The 19,115-nt window shown below is 36.9% G+C and overlaps 1 protein-coding gene across 20 annotated transcripts; it reads left to right on the top strand.

The window, feature by feature from the left end:
* The first annotated feature begins 4,224 nt into the window (after positions 1-4,224).
* LOC112289023 (uncharacterized) lies at positions 4,225-17,555 on the top strand. 20 transcript variants are annotated; one of them, XR_016505360.1, is made up of 26 exons: positions 4,336-4,636; positions 5,066-5,250; positions 7,193-7,876; positions 8,181-8,435; positions 8,935-9,059; positions 9,353-9,397; positions 10,076-10,157; positions 10,363-10,431; positions 10,759-10,929; positions 11,100-11,165; positions 11,473-11,541; positions 11,814-12,041; positions 12,266-12,342; positions 12,627-12,665; positions 12,932-13,195; positions 13,582-13,742; positions 13,920-14,035; positions 14,254-14,295; positions 14,572-14,710; positions 15,126-15,302; positions 15,426-15,477; positions 15,664-15,731; positions 15,958-15,993; positions 16,393-16,454; positions 16,575-16,626; positions 16,796-17,555. XR_016505360.1 is itself a non-coding variant. In XM_090254026.1 (26 exons), the coding sequence occupies exons 3-26, from the start codon at positions 7,688-7,690 to the stop codon at positions 16,877-16,879; spliced, it is 2,601 nt and encodes an 866-aa protein (XP_090110152.1). In that variant the 5' UTR covers positions 4,336-4,636; positions 5,066-5,250; positions 7,193-7,687; the 3' UTR covers positions 16,880-17,555. The 20 variants fall into 20 exon arrangements, 15 of the variants coding, with proteins under 15 accessions (XP_024389677.1, XP_024389679.1, XP_090110152.1 ...); XR_002971744.3 differs by having other exon boundaries at positions 13,582-13,754; XR_002971745.3 differs by having other exon boundaries at positions 13,582-13,754; positions 14,572-14,631; positions 15,677-15,731; positions 16,796-16,820.
* The last annotated feature ends 1,560 nt before the right edge of the window (positions 17,556-19,115 follow it).

Genomic DNA, 19,115 nt, shown 5'->3' with positions numbered 1-19,115 from the left:
CTTTGGTAATCGTTGCTGAAAGTCAGTGTTTGTATTGGTGAATTGGATTTTTTGCAATAAAGTAATGGCTGGTACTCTTGACTGTTTTGTGAAATTGGAAAAACTTCTGCGGTTGAAATTTAGAGGTGTCTAGAGAGTTGAGTATGTCGAGAGCATGCAAAAGTTTGTGTTAATGTGATGGAACAGATAGAGGATATTTGACCATTAATGTAAAGAGGTATCAAAAGTTAGCAGATTGAGATTGTTTAGGATTTTTGTAATATCTGGAGATCTATCGACTGGAATAAGTCAAAGACTTCTAGGCAGTGGTCAAGATACATCAATGTGGATTAACAACGTTTTCTTGTAACCTGTAAGTTAGATTGGATTGAAACTTCTTGAGCATTTAGAAGGCTTACAAAGACACTATTGTAGAAATTTACAACAATCAGATGGTCAAATTGAGAATTAGAGCTTGCTGAAGCTCGCTATCTAGAGTTAGGATTAAATATAAAATAATAAAATAAAATAAAATAAAAATATAAAAAATAAAAAATAAAAAATAAAAACTAACAAATAATAAAAGACTTTGTGCTTATAATATCTTGAAGTTATTAAAAATAGTGTTTCTAAGTACTTTGTATTAGAATTAAGCTTTTACATTGAAATCCGAAATAGCTTGTATTTAGATGGTTGAAATCCACTAGCCTATCTAAATACTTGTAAAACATTGTTTTATCTTTCACAATGAGATGCCTGGTGCATTCTCAAGTAAGATAGGACATAATTTGACAGTGGTAGATGTAATTACTCCTGAGTATAGTGAAATAATTCAATACTTGACATTTCAAACCTTTCCACCCAATTTTAATGAAAAGCTTAAATGACGCTTAATATTAAAATGTGCACCTTATACAATGATTAGTGAAGTTTTATATAAATAAGGCAAAGATGGGGTTTTGCGACATTGTATTTATCAGACTATATTGGAAGGTTGCCACATGGATAATTGTGGTGGACATTTTGCAGGGAACAGCACGGCTCGTAAAGCTTTAGAGGCTGGTTATTGATAGCCAACAATGTTTGCAGATGCCCACCAATTTGTCTATCATTGTCACCCATGTCAGAGAACGGGTCGACCTACTGGAACTTCAGCAATGCCATTGGTACGAATTCTGGCTCAAGCGTCTTTTGAAAAATGAGGAATTGATTTTGTGGGACCAATTGTACCAGCCTCGAGAAATAGACAAAAATGGTATATATTGGTAGCAACGGATTACATAAAAAAATGGATTGAAGTCGTACCTACGAAAACTGATAGTGCAAGTACAATAGCAACCTTTTTGTATGAAAATATTATTACACAGTTCGGTTGTCCACTAATTGCTTGTTTATTTATCAAATAAGATAAAATTAGTTTTGTGATCATTATTATATATATTGATTATCTTAACCTAATAGATATTAGATCTGTTTGTATTACAGCTACTAACCTACTTATTTGTGTGTTTGAGATGAAAATACTAAAAAATAATAACTTTTTGCATTAATCTTCAAATTAAAAATTTCATAGATGGTAGTATTTTTTTCTATCAATTAATATATTAGAAAAATCTTGCAAAGATTCAATATGATTAATACTTGTCCTTTGCAACATCAATAGTTGGATGTGGTCATGATGGTGATGATCTATACCATCCTTGCAAAGAGGAAGAAGAAATATTGGAAGATTATTATCCATACTTTACAATGATTGAAGCACTTTTATATTTAGCTTCATCTATAAGATCAAGTATTGTATTTGTAATTAGTATTCTTGCAAGATACAATGCATGTCCAATACTATAACATTGAAATGGTATTAAACACTTATTACATTATTTAAAATTCTCTATGATTACAAATGAGACAATGACATCAATAGATAGTTTTTTTTTAGAAGCTATCTCTCTTTTTATATACTCTCTTGTATGTACGTGTGTATGTGTGTACATTACTTCTAACTAGTCTTGCATCTCTCTAAAACATTCTCAACATTTAAAAAAAAAAAAAAAAATTACTTCATTTTCCTCATTTTTTCAACCTTGGATTATGTTTTCTTTTAAGATTTCTACAATAAATGTGGTTTGTTCTTTTGGATTTTGATTTTTGGATGTAATGTTAAAACTCACATTATAAATAAATGTAAAAATTCTAGCTTAATAGGTTTTACTATTGACTATCCAACATAAAAATCTTTTATCATTATGTTAGCAATAAATTAATTGATTCAAAAAATATTATGTTTTCTAAAAAATTAACAAAGTATTAATTTTTATACTTTTATTTATTATTATTATTTTTTAACATTATAAATTTTAACATAACGTTATATTATGTATGCAACATTAATTAACAACTTATTTGTAGATATTATTATTTGAATATCTTAAGGTAGATATAATATAATATAACATCTTAAATTTTGTAACTTGAAATTTTAAAATTATTATCAATTTTTTTTTAAATCATAATTTTTATTATTTATATTACATTGATATATATATATATATATATATATATATATATTCTTATCTATTTTTATTCTATGATTGCATAAAATCTCAACCTTCACTTCATTTTTCTTTCCAAATATTGGTCAAATTAAATCTTAGAATAATAAATTCTATTTTTATTGGTCTTGTTGTTCATCAAGGTAAAATATTAAAAATATATATATTAAAAAAAAAAATTCTTGCTTTAAGTAGTAATTGATATTGTATTTTGAATACAAGAGATTTTTAGTTTGTACAACCATCTTAATTATCAAAAGCATACATATATACACATATATACTATAAATATTTTTTTAGTTTTTATTTTTTATTTTTTAACATCCATAATTTTTAGAGTGAGAATCTAAATTAACTAGTTATTCTATTTTTATTTTTTTATTTTTACTATTCACATCATAAACTAAAAAGTGTAAGCCTTTGATTTCATCCATTCAAATGAGAAGCATGGAATGATATATGCTTTTATTCTTTTATTCTTTTTAGTTGTCACCGCTTCACTTTTTAATGTTTTTGCATGGGAAGAGCCAAGAAATCTTCTTTTTACAGGCATTCCCAACAAGATAAAATAATGTCATTATGGATCAAATATACTCACAGACATAATTTGTATTCAGTTGAATTTACTCTCAGCACAAAGTAAATGTAACCCACCTTTGTTCTTTTTGGTGTTCAAAATATTAAATCAAAACATGCATTCTTCATTTATCACACATAACAAGACAATAACATGAATGAATGAATGAATGAAAATATTGCAACCACGAACTTCTTTTTAAAGTGATAGAATAATGATATCCAAGTGAATAGTCAAAATGAACACACTTAAATGTTGAACTGGAATGTACAAGTTAGAAGATATCCAAATACTATAACTCTTTAGGAAAAGTGGTACTTGACAACAACAAAATGGTATGACTTCTAAGAAAGTGCAAGAACTTTACCAGAGCATGCTTTTTTAATACATAAATTAGTGAAACTGAACAAATAAACACCCTATTAAATTTCATGCAACTAGTACATGATAATGAAATTTTGGTTTGCAAATGGTAGGTCTCAATTTTTTTTTTTTTAATAATTATATTGATTAAATACTGATGTATATTGAATGTCGAAAAAGCAATAGGTTAAAATGTAACTTCATGTGGAAAATGTGTTTCATGAAGACGAAATAATATGTAACTGCATGTGTTGACAGGATATGAATTCCAACAATTATGCAAGAAGAAAAAAGAAGTTTGAATTGTAAAACAAACATATATATATATATATGCAAAAAACAATAAAATAAAATGATAAAATTTCAAATAATGTTGTACATGTAATCAAAACCAAGTATTATACTACAAAGGTGGTTCTTTAGAATGCCTCTTCTTGCGTCCTAGTATAACCCATTTCAAATTTCTCAAACTTTTCCATGAGATACACTCAAACACTCATCGGCCCCCAGCACACCCCCCCCCCCCTTCTCTGGCTTAATGAAGCAGTTGAGAGCGGAGATGACCCGAAAGGCCTGGTCGGAAGGAAGGGCAGCGATGGAAAGAAAAGGAAAGGAAAAGCAAAGGGAGACAGAGTCGGAGGAGCGAACCTCCCCACAGAAGAAGGGAGGGAGGACTGCGATGAGAGGGAGAGATCTGGGGGACAAGGGCTTTTAATCGATACCGCCATTCCTAAGCAAAGCAAAGCAAACCCAAGCAATCTGCTCTCGCAGCAGCACACCGGGGAATAATGCAGCAGCACCAGCACAGATATATAACTAACAAACAAACACCGACCGAACGAGAAGAAGAATTTGGTGTTACTTCACGTGCAGTGCAGTGCTCCTGCAGCGAAGGAAGGAAGCCGTTGAAGAAGAAGAAAACGGCGGGATCTCTCTCTCGCTCTCTCTCTCTCCCTCTCTCATGCAGTGAGTGAGTGAGTGCGCAGGGAGAAGAACGGGTGCGGGAGGGAGAGGGTTGTTGTTTGCAAGGCGCTCGGAGGGAGGGAGCCATTTGGCGTCAGGATCTTGCGGTCGCTCCCGTGGACGGGAGAGAGCTCAGAGTTATAGCTTCAAGTGAGCAGAGTGGGATATGTTGTCGCTGGTTTTGAGTCGGTGGTGGTTGCAGGTGAATCTGGTTAAATTCTGCAACTGTGCTGTTGGCGAGTATTGTGGTACTGGTGTTATTCGCATAACAGCTCCGGGGTGTTGAGGGAATGAGAAGTGAAAGAGAGAGAGAGACGAAGTTTTTCGTATGAGCAGATGGAGTGCTGTCGTGATGTAAACAACTAGATTCGGTGCTGAGAAGTTTTGACGGTAGTCGATGATTTGTGGCAATGGGAGAGTCGCGGTGTAGGTAAGTAGTGATTTTGTCTGGTTTAGCTCGGGTATATTCTTGCGTTTCTCGTTGCGTCTCTTTAGGAGTGTCCGGTAATAGTGTCAAGTGGTGAGGTGGTGTGTGTTTGTGTTTGTGTGTGTGTTGAGGAGGTCAAGGGAGATTGGGATATTAGATGTGATACGGTTTCTGATTTTTTTGTTTTTGTTTGGTTTGAGACAGAGAGAATAGCGTGAGATGTAGATCAAGCTCTTGCACCTGCACTTGCTAACGGGTGATGGGCCAAAGATCGTAAGAGCTTGTAACTAAGAGAAAGCGATATTGCAAAGTTAGGATCCTCAAGTCTGGAACCGTTCGTGATAATGGTGGTAGACGCAGTGGACGCCATCACTCGCATGCATAGATTGGTAATATACTTACTCCTGTGCGAATGAATGGTGAGGGTTGTGTTCGTCATTGAGAAGAAAAAATGTGCTTCAATTTTCATTGAAATGTATTGCAGAGGGTTAGTAGAGGACGAGGACGAATCGAATTATTTTCTACTGTGAGAAGCGTATTAGAGAATCTTTGTTAATTTTTTCCCCCATATGATTCAATCTGTGGCTGGTATTAAATTTACACTGCTCTCGGTTTGGGTGCGAACTACGCAAGTTTGTGCCAGCCGGTAGCTTAGCTTACCATCCTTGAAGGAGTGTCAGTATCATTGTTATCATCTACGTAGTTACAAAATTCACAAGCGATATTCTGTAGTTCAGGTCCTTCCATTCTTGTTTGCAGCGTCTGCGATGAGAGCTGTAGTCTGTGCTAGGATACCTTACGATGGCTTGATTGCTGGACTGTGCTTGAGATCAATCAGCGCTTTTAGAGAGGATCGCAGTATATTGGTTAACACAAGTTCATTTAGTTGCATTCTGCAATTTCGCTCGTAATATTTTTCAAAGAAAAAAAATCACTTATTTTGAAATTTATTTTTATTCACCACGATAGATATATTCGTTAGTTGTTGCCCAAGCTCTGTTTTAACGTCGAAGCTAGAATGCGAGCTGCTTGCAATCCTGCTCTGATGAAGTCAATTAGAGGTGCTCCATTTTATCATTTTGTTTTATTCTGTTTTCCATCTATGTTGAAATTTGGGTTCCCCTGCCTTTCGTGGTTTTGAATGAATTCAACAAGTTGTTCGATTTCGAAGCGGTTTTGGAATACACTGGCTCTGAAGATCCAACTTCTGGAAACACCGCTGACGGTGACGATTTTAATATCCTTGAAGCTTACTACCCTGTCAGGTTGTTTTCTCAATATGTAGAGTTGTGTCCTTGTCGCCGTTCATGGAACTGAGATGCTGGAGGGCTCAAATCACATAGTTCAGGAAGAACGTTATGTTGTCCTCTTGTCATATTTCGTGAGCTTTACTTTAGAAACTTTTCAAATAATTGAGGAGGTGCATGGAGAATTTGTTAGAAGTTCTTGCGTGAACTGATAAATCCTAAATCATTTTTATGAATAGAGAGAAATTGGAGGAAGAACTAAGCAGGAAGGAACCAAGTGTTTCTTATTGTGAATATGGATTAGGGTTTTTTTAGTGCGCTGATTTGGATGCATAAAAGCTGAATTCTTTCTGCATGTTTAGAGGATATAGAATGCAGAGGACATAGACGATTGTAAAGCAGGTTCTCAGGGTGTTATTGTTACTGACGTTAGTGACGTTTGCTTCGTCATGAATTGGCTTCTCTCGGTAGTGATGGATTCCAAATTGTTTGACTTTGTTTGGACTGGCCCTTACAACATACCGCGCTACTGATGGAGGGGTATGTTGACGTTGTGTGTAGGGCTTCCTTTTAGGCTTTGACTCAAAATTACCAAGTAATACTTGTACCGTCGCTGTGGGAAAAAAAAAAAAATAAATAAATAAATAACAATAAGTTGAAAGATGGAATTTTAGTCGATCACTTCAATAATTCTGCTTTAAATTTGGCTCTTCTTTCAAATATCCAGGTTTCACAGTTCAAAAATTTACCCAACTTTAGGGGACAGTAATCACGGTGATTGAGAACACTACTACCAGTCTTTTGTTAACACTCTGAAACATTACGTTTATGTTTGGAAGTATTCATACCGTAAAGGGGGTGGGCAAATAAGAGGAAGATTGAGGTCACAAATCGGTCAATTACGTATTTCTTCCCGTGAGGTTTACAAACTAATTTTGAAGCTGAATTCTTGCATAGTCGAACCCTTGCTCACGAGCGACGTGGGTTGATGTTGCGGATTTTTCCTTTTCAATTGATTTTATTTTTTAGTTTTTATCATGCTTTGTGACGCCTCTTTACTTACCAATGATGTCTTGTTTTGTAGGGACAATGGAATCAAGGTGTCTGAAACATATGGAAGGAGAGTGCTTGAAGAGTTGTCTATTACATATAGAATAGGCAAGAAGGTTCTCGTTGCATGATACCACCAGTGGTGACACCATTATCTCAAGAACTTGGCAGGAGAGTTCAGAAACTTTACATTGTGTCGAGAAAGCATTGAAAGCAACTCCACAAGCTGATATTGTAAATTCATTTACGTATTGTACATTTTGAGGTTCTGGGATTGCTCACTTTTTCGACACTGGCGATTCAGAGATAAGCTGTAGAATTCCAGAAACAGTGGCTGCGCACATGAGAATATGTGTTTGGAGGCTTTAAGTACACATAGACAAAGATTACTCTTAAAATACATTTGGGTTTAGATTCAATGATGATATAAGCAGCAGTGGCTGAGAGTGCCACCAAACCCATCACTCAGGAGAGGATATGGATTTTGCAAATAAATAACCTGCAATCACGTAGGTCCACTCTATTCAAAATGCCGTCAGGAGGTGGTACAATGGTAGAAGCGGAAAAGCGGTCGTATCCTGTATTGGCTTCGGAATACAAACTGTATGAGGAGATTGGACAGGGTGTAAGTGCAATAGTTTATAGGGCTCATTGCGTTACATATAATGAGATTGTGGCAATTAAGAGCTTGGATCTCGAAAAATGCAACAGTAATCTGGTAAGTTTCATAAAAATTCCCTGGCTTGATTGGTTACTACGATTAAATATTTCAGAGAACTAATGCCCTGGAATTACTAATCCTTATGAACTTTTTACTTTTGATTATGGGTATTTTTGTTTTGTTTTATTTATAGTTTTTGCTTGATTGTTTGTTTATTTGTATGTCATAGTTCCCTTTTTCTCTCTTAAGTGATGATTCTGTGGAGCTTTGACGATGCAGATGGTTGAGGTCTTTTCTCACAAAAAAAAAAAAAAAAAAAAAATACTAAATATGGATGTTGATGGCACCTGCTTGAATACAGGACAACATTCGCCGTGAGGCCCAGACAATGAGCCTAATTAATCATCAGAATGTGGTGAAGGCTCACTGCTCCTTCGTTGTTGGCCAAAACCTCTGGGTGGTTATGCCTCATCTGGCAGGTGGATCATGTTTGCACATAATGAAAGCGGCTTACCCTGATGGTTTTGAGGAACCCGTTATTGCAACTATACTGAAAGAATCCTTGAAAGCACTTGAGTACCTTCATCGCCATGGCCATATTCATCGGGATATTAAGGTACTGCGATCCATCCAAGTCTCTTCCTGCTTGACTACTTGCTGATGGTTCTTAACTTCCTCCTCCCAATTCTGAGATGCCCAGTTCTTCAAATTGACTGTCCCATCTTAATACGATCCACTTAGGAATGGACAAGTGCGCTTTAATTTAGTAGATGTTTATCCAGTTCCGTGTTTCTGTAGTTGCATGACAGCTTTAAAAAGCACGTTATTGAAGATGAGTGTGTGGCTTAAGCATTAACCTGCACCCAGTATCAGGTGCTGCACGGGTGATTACAAGGTGGTTAACGTTTTACTGCTATACAGCTGGTTGTTGGTAGACCGTGAGATGGTGAGGCGGCAATCGTGTTTATGCTGTATATGCTGGCGCACGAGCGTTTTTAAAATTAATCTTGAAACGGCAGGTCAAAAATATTTATTCTAGGTGTGGTCTCGATGGACCGCATGCAAATGAGTATTTACTCACAATGTATTTGGTGCACTTCGTTTACTATTTTCAGGCTGGGAACATATTAGTTGATTCAAATGGATCTGTGAAGCTTGGAGACTTTGGTGTTTCAGCATGCATGTTTGACACTGGTGATAGACAGCGGTCTAGGAATACTTTTGCTGGAACACCTTGCTGGTATAGATACTCCTCTCAACCTCTTCTTTTGCTTGCGAGATCTTGAAATTTTTGTATTGTTGTTCCTGTTTATATATGCAATTCTCTACAAAGCAGATTGTTGGATCATTTTTTTCCCGAATTTTTCATTTTATTAATCGTATGTACACTTCTTTCTCCGTTACTTGCAACGGGTGGCTATTCAAGAGCTCCTTCTAGTATTGATTATAATTGAGACATAAGGGGATTAATGTCCTTCAGTAGATGTAAAAGATAATTATTATGCTCATTCCTTTGCTCTTACAAATTTGCAGGATGGCACCTGAAGTTATGGAACAACTTCATGGCTACGATTTCAAGTTTGTCCTTACAATCCTTTCCTCTCTTTGTCATTTGATCCTTAAGGATGGTGGATAATTTATTGTGTACTTGTCTACAGTATCTTAGCAAAAACATTGTGGACTGTGAATCAACCTCCAAATAATTGAATTAAATTTGTGTACATGTAATGTCACGTACGATGATTCATTGCAATGTCAATGACCAGTACCGTATAAACATAAAGATATTTGTCTCTTATGATGACTCAATGCAATTTCAAGAATACAAGAGGTGACACTCTTTATGCAAACATATACATAATTCCGTAACTTTTTAGAAGATTATGAAGAAACGAAATATATAAATTTTTACAGTTCGGACATATCAAAACGTTTGTAAAACAAGTGTATCATCAATGTTTAAAAATGAATCATTATTATATGTTCAATTCCTTACAAACTTTTTTACATTACCAAAACAGAAGTTTTGTTTTTGGAAGAAAAAATTGGAATGATTGAGAAAAACATGTGTACGGAATAAGTAATACGTGTGTCACAAAGATTGTGAATTCCATGTAAAATTATATCTACTTTTTTAAAGAAGGGGTGTACATCCATAATAATATTTCCGCTAGGATATTTGATCCAACTTGAATTATAAAAGTCGGTCTTTTACTATGTTTGTTATCCTAATTGACTGTCTTCTTGCCACGACAGAGCTGATATATGGTCTTTCGGGATAACTGCTCTGGAGCTTGCCCATGGTCATGCACCTTTTTCTAAATACCCTCCTTTGAAGGTACGTATTCGAAAATTTTACCCATATGCTTGATGCAATACATAGTACTCCCTGGGACTCCCTTCTGGCTCTGTGTGTTGATATATATTTTGTATATTAACCCATTTCCATCAAACCTTGCCTCGTATACTTGTACTTGTACTTGCTGGCTTTTGATTATATTTATCAGGTTTTTCTAGTTCTAATATCAGTTTTGGTGCAACAGGTGCTGCTGATGACCTTACAAAATGCTCCTCCTGGGCTGGACTATGAACGCGATAAAAAGTTCTCGAAGGTGCTTTTACTATGTGAAGTTATGCCTTTTTGTATTTGTGCTAAATTTGAGAAAGTTTAGAGTTTTTGCTAATTTTGTTATATTTCGTAGAGAGTTTGCACACTTCAATTTTGTATCTGATAACGTACAGATGCTTCTACAAATATTTATTTTATCAGTTTATAGGTTTTATAAAATATACTGTCAGTGTGAGGGACATTATACTTGGTGCATAAGTTTTGCCTAAACAAGTTTGTCCTTTTTGTTACAAGCTCCATGTAGATAATTTGAATATAGTTCTGCTCTTGTTTTGAATGTTAAGTAACCGGTTTCCTTTTTTGTGTGCAGTCGTTTAAGGAGATGATTGCGATGTGCTTAGTGAAAGATCCTGCCAAACGGCCTACTGCTGAAAAACTTTTGAGACATTCGTTTTTCAAGCAGGCTCGTTCGTTTGATTATATCGCTCGTCATATTTTGGAAGGATTACCTCCATTAGGAGAGACTGTGAATAATCTGAAGGTATTTCCATCGTGTGTGGCACGCTTCTGAACTCGATAATCATCATGCTACTCATGAATTTGTATTTCCTGTTTCTTTTTGATCTTTACCGAGACTTCTTGAAGTATTCTGGTTCCTTAATCAGTTGGAACTTGATTTGTATGAAGTTCTGTTTTTCACTTGGTTTGCAGATCAAAGATGCCAATCGACTTGCCCAACAGATCCAGCCGTACGATGAGCAAGAAGCTCAATCTCAGGTAACGCTACGATTGAGAAGTTACGTCTTTTATTGTGTTCATTAGCAATGTTAGTTGGTACTTGAAACTGCAATACTCTTCGTTTAACGCCACTGTTCCTAACGTGGATTTTTGAATTTGTGTGTTCGAATTTGATTATCTTGTTACACTTTGTGATCCCTGTCTAAGTATGTCACTATTGTTCTTATTGATTTTCTTGAGCGGTCCCTTTGCCAAGACGTAGCTGCATATTGAATATTAGCTTGACCTCTCTGATTTTAGTCTAGTTACTATTGGCAATTATTCATGTTTGCTGCGACTGTCACAGAATGAGTACAAGAGAGGAGTGAGCGCTTGGGATTTCAACGTTGAAGATTTGAAAGCTCAGGCAGCATTGGTATGTTGCCCCCTCTTGCTCTGGATAAATTTTAGTAGGGAATTCCATTAGTTATTTCAGAGTCAAGCAATTTTCAATTGTCTGTTTAGCTATGCGAATTCAAAGTTTCACTAATTCATCTTGTTCGAAACTTTAATTTTTGGTTGTGAGAAAATCTGATAAATGTTGAATCTTTGATGTGATTCGTGTGCAGTCCTCAATTGTTGGTTTTAGTCGTCGTTCCTTCATATTTACTAATTTAAAAAATCAGCGTCATTGCTGTTCCTTCTCAGATCCAAGATGATGAGGAAGTTGTTCCCAAATTATTAAAGGTTGCCCTGAATACGGAAGCGGAAGAGATTTCTCAAGCTCCAGTTACGCCAGTGAAAGAGGAAATCACGGAGGGTGACTTGCAATGTTCATCCCCGTTGTCTCAGCCGCCACTTTGTCGTGAATCTTCCTTCAACAGAGTTCAGATGCCAGTTACCATTCATTCAATCATTGCCGAGACCACAAATGATGTAAGTAGTGCAGCAAGTACTTGGGTACTAAATACTTGTAATCTTTGTATCGCAGTAACTTTGATTTGTTGAGAAAATTCCCATGTGTTTTTGACTCTACCTTCTTAGTTCTGGGTATGAGTTTTGGTTCATTGCTCGTGGGTGTTAATGCCTTAAATATGTATTTGTTCTAAGTATATGTAGGCTGGCGTTGATGTTTTTCTGTGTGTTTGTGAGAACCACAGGCAGGAGAGCGAGTCACGAGGATCAGGTCGGGACCTCTTCCAAATCCAGTGCAACCCAAGTCTGCAAATATATCTAGGTGCGTGTAGGTATCACAATATCATGATCAACCCTGGATTATAGTTTCATTTATATCATGGCTGATTTTAGTTTAGAACTTTGATGATGTTTCTACCAATTTTATTTCATTAGTATAGACCGGCAAAGAACCGTTATCAGTGCTGTTTAATGGTCCCCAGGGTCAAGTTGTCATATAATGCGCTTAAATTGAGATGATGCTGTAACTTCCAAAATCAATTTATTATACATATGTTGCTTTTACATGGAGGCTTTGAGCGGTGTTTTAACATGTTTTACATGCAGGACTGCACTCCCATCTGGCAGGAAAGAGCCCAAGCATATGTGAGTACCACTGATGACAGACCACAGCTACTTATCAGAAATTGCTCAAATTGCCCTTTGAATTCGTCGACGTTATCCCTGGTCAAGGCCATGGATCGGACTCTTATATGAGCTGTCTGTTTGGAATTTTGGTATTCAAATGTACATGAGTTGCAAGAGATTCACAATTATGGTTTAGTCAACGTTTATCGTATGCATTGTTTTGCAGCGACAATGAATCTGTGTTGCAGATGTGCATAGTAAATGAACTGGCTTGGTGCATGCAGTGGTCGATTTGATGTCTGGGATGAACATGATGGTGAAAGTTTGAGTTGGCACGGTTCTCCAAGGGAAAATCGGAAATCAGAGGCACGTAGAGAGAGGGATGACCGTGAACAACGAAGAGGTGATGACAGAGATAGAAAGGAAGAGAGAGAGCAAAGACGTTCCGACGAGCGTTCTGAACGAGATGAAATTCGTCGTGTTGGCAGTGAGCGTGTTTTGTCTTCAATCCGTGGGCTCACCACTATGGATGAACGAGAACGAGACAGGTTCACTTCTTCACCGTCGCTCATACTTAAGCAATTGAGGACCCTAAAAAATTATTTGAGCCCCTGAACTCAGTTATTCGTCGAGGTTCTGGTGAGATCGGATCTGAGAATGGCCTGGTACTTTGTGGATTTACAATGCGTTTAGTTACATGTACATGGTTTTATATGGATCAATTGTCAAATTCTAAGTAAGTTTTAAGTATACTTAGGGAATATGGAGGTGAATGTAGCTTGCTCAATTGTCACTCTTCGCATATTTTATACTGACTGTATCGGGACTAGTTGGAAGAATTTTACTCTGTTTATTTCCTCTCCTGAATGCAAGATTCTTTATGCATTGTAATTTTACTCTCCTTTGACAATTGCAGCAATATTGTTGTTATCAGGGATAGAGACTATCGTCAAGGTGGACGAGGTAGTGACTATTCTGGCCGTATGATGCAACGTGAACGTTCATTTAGTGGACCAGTGAACACCATCTCTGATCGCTCCAGTTTTGACCAGAAATCAACTAATGGATTGCAAGCCGTTTCAAGGCAAACTCCCAGTATGTCTATTAGTATGTTCCGAAGATATCATATTTCCGTTTCATTTTCATTTTTATTTTCAATTTAATTTAATTGAAATTTTGGTTGTATCTTCATGGTATGTATCTTCTTATGTAATATTTTAATGGTATGTGCCTATTTTATGTCATGCATGAATGTCCTCTGAAAATGATCAGCTCAGGTCAATCTGAATAAAGAGATTTCAGAAGATAAAGTAAAGGCTCCTGTCCAGAAGGGGCCTGTACTTCACAAAGGACGTTTCTCTGTTACATCAGATGATACGCAATTCGAGGTAAATTTCCTGCGAGATGGTTTGGTTTAGAGTGGAAAATGTAATTATACATGTCTCAAAAATACATATCTTTATGAAAGAGTAATTTTGGGGCATTGGTTTGTGTTCTCTTGATATGATTCAGTTTCAAGTCTCATTTGTAAATTTAGACATTGTCAAACTGACGATCAATGTGGTGACTTATTGCTTTTCACATCTCGATGTTTGTGACAATGCAGGAGTCATCTCAATTGAACCCACGAAAGACGTCGAATACACAAGTATGTTATTGTTCCTTATTAATTGGTACTTTTGTTGCTAGGATCGCCTTGAACGCATGTATAATCTTGTAAATCATAAAATTGTCTGCACAGAGTGTCCTCCAAGTTTCTTAGAGAAAACAAATAGTGTACGGACATCTGCCCTAAAGGTTATATTAGAGAGCATATAAGAACTTGTATTTCTTGTTGGCTAGCTTTAAAAGGTTTGTGAACGATCTTTATTTTAAGAATGTACGAACCTGACCTAGATCTCGATCCACACTTGATATTGTGCAGGCGTCACTTCATAAGTCTGCCAGTTCTGGTGATTTCATGTCTGGTGAACGAAGGCTTCCTGTATGCTTCAGCCCTCTCCTTTTCCTATCTAAACTGTGGGGTTTCACCTTCTTCGCCTTGACACGGGGCGATGCAAAGTGTATATATTCTCTCATAGCTTCTGAACAGTGTTGGAAAAGCTGCTGCCTTTGTAATATATTTAGAGTATGCCGTAAGCAATTGTTTTAAACAGAGACTTAAATACTAAAGCACACGCTTACACTTATCATAACTTGAAAAGTCATTAGTCACTTCAAATTTTATTTGAGCACTCTTATTATTACTGAAGGATAGTTGAAAGAATAACAATTAACCGTTCACGTTGTAATATGATTACAAATCGCTACCTTTTACATGGTTAGTTTTGGGTGGGATAAATGCTCGTCAGGTCAGCTTATTCTCGAATTGAGCTCTTTGTTCTTGCCTAACAGGTGCGAGATTTCATAGGCAATTGTAAAATAGCAATGTAAAGACATTGATGTGTGCATGTCTTTCTTTTATTCTTGATGATTCAGGTTTCGCAGCATTCGTCTTCTTCGCAGCATGCTCTCCTCTCGCAGCATTCACACTCTTCGCTGCATGTGTCTTCTCCGAATGGACTAATATCGCATCAGAATTCTCAAGTGACAACACCAACAGCGGCTGTTCTTTCTCAACTACAACAAATCTTTCAACAAGCACAAAAACAGCAGGTGGGTTTGTTTTTTTCATTGGTGGCCTCGGATTGATGCACGATTATGCTCTTCTATGCAATTTTCTTCCTTTCAATCGCCTTCCTGGAGCCTAACTATATGCATGTGCAATTGATGATGCAGGACAGTATTTTGCACCTTATTCAGAGTCTCAATCCACAAGATGCTGCCAGCGGTAAGCATAACTTCACATCTTCATTCCTTCAACACTTCTATTGTTATGTTTGCGTGTAGAGTATCGGGAGTTTGGTTAGTGGAGGTGAAAGGTTTATCTGTTGTAATGAGATGTTAAATCCTTACAATTCAGTACTTTGATTTCTTTTATAGCGGTATTTATCTTGTATAATATTGAATTCTGCAGTTATTTCCACCAGCTCTATGTCCAGATTTTCACGAACTTCAAGTACCAACTCCGGAGTTGAACATTCGGTAAGTTTGGAACTGATTTGTGCAACTTCGTCAATTCCGAGTGTTTTAGATTCCCTGCTTATTGACTGGGAAGTACAAGGGAGTGGACCTGGATGAGTTGGGTTGGTACAGTCTGATGGGAATTTGGTGGAGCAAATGGTTTTGTCTCCGACAACTCGTGTACGTACAATGAGTTGCTAGTTCAGCAGTGTTGTGGGTGCTAATATAGTGGTTTGGAGTTCCGCAGCGGAATTCAGTGGGGGCACGGCTACGTGTAAATCAGGTGTGCAGTTTTAGTTTAAGCGTTACGGAGTTGTGGCGATGATATCTATAGTTAGAATAGTTGTTGTGTTTACTGTTCAAGTCCAAGTATGATTTGAAACGAAAGCCCTAAAATTCAACCCACGTGAGAAGGCACCGATCAATAGTTCCCGAGTATACTCATTTTGCCTTTCACATGTACTACAATTTTTGGTTGAATGGTAGAAAATGTGGTATATTTGTTGTGTTAATGAAGGAGGCGCCATCGTGTTGAACTTATTCTCTGACTCAGGCTTGGACAAATTGGTTTGATGTGGACTTGCGTCAGTTGAATGGTATCTACTTAATTTGTTTGTTTGACAAAGTTTATGCTTCTTTTGCAACTTGTTCTCTACTGATCTCATCGTTGAATACTGCCCAGGTTGAGGTTTCAACAGACAGGGAGCGTGAACTTCTACACCAAGTTTCCGATCTTCAGTTCAGGCTAGTGAAAGTCCATCAGAACTTGTTGCTCGTTTGTGGTCACAATTTTATGTATTTCGAAGTTTATATCGAAACTTCTTTCTTAGTATTTGTATATATTTTTCTCGTTCAACTTATCAGGATGGCAACTCTTGTGGAGGAGCTGCAAAGTGTAAAAATCAGAAATGTGCACGTAAGTGAAACCGTTTGTTTATTTGCCATGTGAGCAGTTCCGATGATTTCATCTTTTGCTCGCAATTCTGTTTGTTTTGGCATATGTTCAAACTGAAGCGTTTAGAATTGTGGAACTGCTGATTGTAATAGATCTGACGTTGAAAGTGTGTATTGTTTCTCGCGCTCAGCTTGAGGGGCAGCTAAATGCAATCTATAATAAGGAGGAAGAGGAGCGGATACGTAAGGAGGAAGCCGCTAAAGGAGATAGATAGCGCTACGTGGTTTAACTGCCTTCACTGCGAGTTCTGGCTGTTACTTCTTATTTCAGCTTTGGGACTTGGAACCTGTTTGTTATTCTCAAATATAACGTGTTATCGTAATCTGAGGACCAAGTGCTTTTAGGTGATCAGAGTATTTTAGGTGCAACAGTAGGATCTGGTTGAAAGTGCCCGCAGCTCCTGCCAAGCTCAGTTTCCATGTGACCGCAAGACGCCATGAGGCTTCACTATCTGCAGAAGCAGGCATTATCTTGAGGAAAGATTGCATTTTTCAAATCGACGATGAAGGCGAGATGCATGCTTTCATTATTTATGGTCAACCAAAACGACTTGGCAATTCTACGCGGGATTCAGATTTTGGGATTTGGCACATGGTTTCAGAATCCTCTCGTTACTTGGAAGCAACTGAAAGGGTACTACTCTCACAAAATTACCTCGTGCTGGACTCAAATCAAAACTAGTATACGTCTAGAGATGTATGCTAAAGTTCACATCATTTGGAAGTATAGATCAGAAGGTAAGGGTATTTAGAACATTTGGATAGAAGAGGTGAAAATGGTATTTAATTATCGTAAGTCCTAAGAGGGACTTAATACTTCCATTCAATACCTCTTGAAACAAGAGAAGATAAGTGAAGATTGAATTCACTACATCAAGCTCAATTTCCAAATAGCTTTGTCACTAGAATGCAATGAGTTGGTTTGATACTTCTAGCAACTTCAATCCTAAGCAAAGCTGATAAGCAACAAATACAGATTAAATCATGTATAAATAACAGCTTTGACAAAAAGTTCCCTTAACGAAAGCAACTGAGATAAAATTTCTGAGAACTATCTCTGCTCCGTTGACAAAAAGTTCCTTTAACGACAGCAACTGCGATAAAATTTCTGAGAACAATCTCTGCTCCGAGAGTGATTGTAATTAAATTGTCCAAATCTTTTGAAAGCAAGAACTTGTACATTGAATGCACATACATCGGTGATAATCAAAGACATCTCAATGGACTTATAACAATACATGCGGTGGTACAAAGGTTCCTGCCAAAGAGTTATTCTGTTTTAAATAACATCAACTTCAGGGATCCATTTATACATCTATTAAAATCCACATAGCCAGGGGCAGAACAGAACGAATACACTACTTAGGGACTTGAATGCCTTATTAAGAAAACAAGTACTTAGAAGACACAACACTTAGCATCAGCAAGGTTGCACACAAAGAAAGTATGGAGTAAGATGTCTCTCACTTCCAACACCCATTACTTATAGGTGGTAGTTGCTGCCCTAAAAGACAACGTCCACTCTTTGACTTTTACACACATGGCCCTAGGATCCTTTTGGCATCTCACGAGTCCCAAGAGTATCTTATGTCCAATACTAATTACTCTTACGTCTTATACACATACTCTTAGGATCCTTTGGCATGTCACGAACTACCAGGGTATCCTATGACACATACTAATGACTCATACTTAGTCTTTGGATATTCCCTTGTTAATACTTTATCCTTTTGACTTTGACTCTTGGTCCATGACTTCGTCCTATATCCATTGGATGCCCTTATTATATACCAAGAGTCAAACCTTTGACCACTAGTAATTTACCTAAGGTAATATCCTATACAAGGTAACATTTTCTACTTTTACTTTAACACTCCCACTTTGCTATTGGTCAAATGCCTTTTAAGCCTAATGCCTTTGTCAACATGTGGTGTCTATCTTTTACTAATGCCTTTGTCAACAAATCAGCAAGCATGTCCTCCGTTGCACAATACTTCATATCAATCACTCTTATTTCAATCTTCTCTCTTATAAAGTGATGTTGAATGTCAATGTGCTTTATCCTTGAATGATGCTTTGGATTCTTTGCAAATGCAAGACATCCTTGATTGTCACACTTCATTGGAGTTGCTTCCATTTGCACATCTCCAATGTCCTCCAAAAGTTGTCTTAACCATATTGCCTCCATTGCACCATGGCTTGCTGCCATATACTCCGCCTCCATTGTTGACCTTACAATTGTTGGTTGTCTCTTGCAATTCCATAAAATTGCTCCCACTCTAACAAAGAATACATACCCTATTGCTGACCTTCTATCATTTGCATCTCAAGCCCAATCCACATCACAATAACCATACAAACTAATGTTATCACCTCCAAGGCATAATTTGAAGTTCAAAGTGCCTTTTAAGTACCTCATGATCCTTTTGATGGTTGTCCAATGGATTGGTC

This window comes from Physcomitrium patens, chromosome 11 (genome assembly GCF_059467195.1).
Source record: "Physcomitrium patens ecotype Gransden chromosome 11, ASM5946719v1, whole genome shotgun sequence".
In the NCBI taxonomy this organism is placed as follows: domain Eukaryota; kingdom Viridiplantae; phylum Streptophyta; class Bryopsida; order Funariales; family Funariaceae; genus Physcomitrium; species Physcomitrium patens.
The sequence above is the reverse complement of the archived record's forward strand: the minus strand, read 5'-3'. Positions and strand labels throughout refer to the sequence as shown.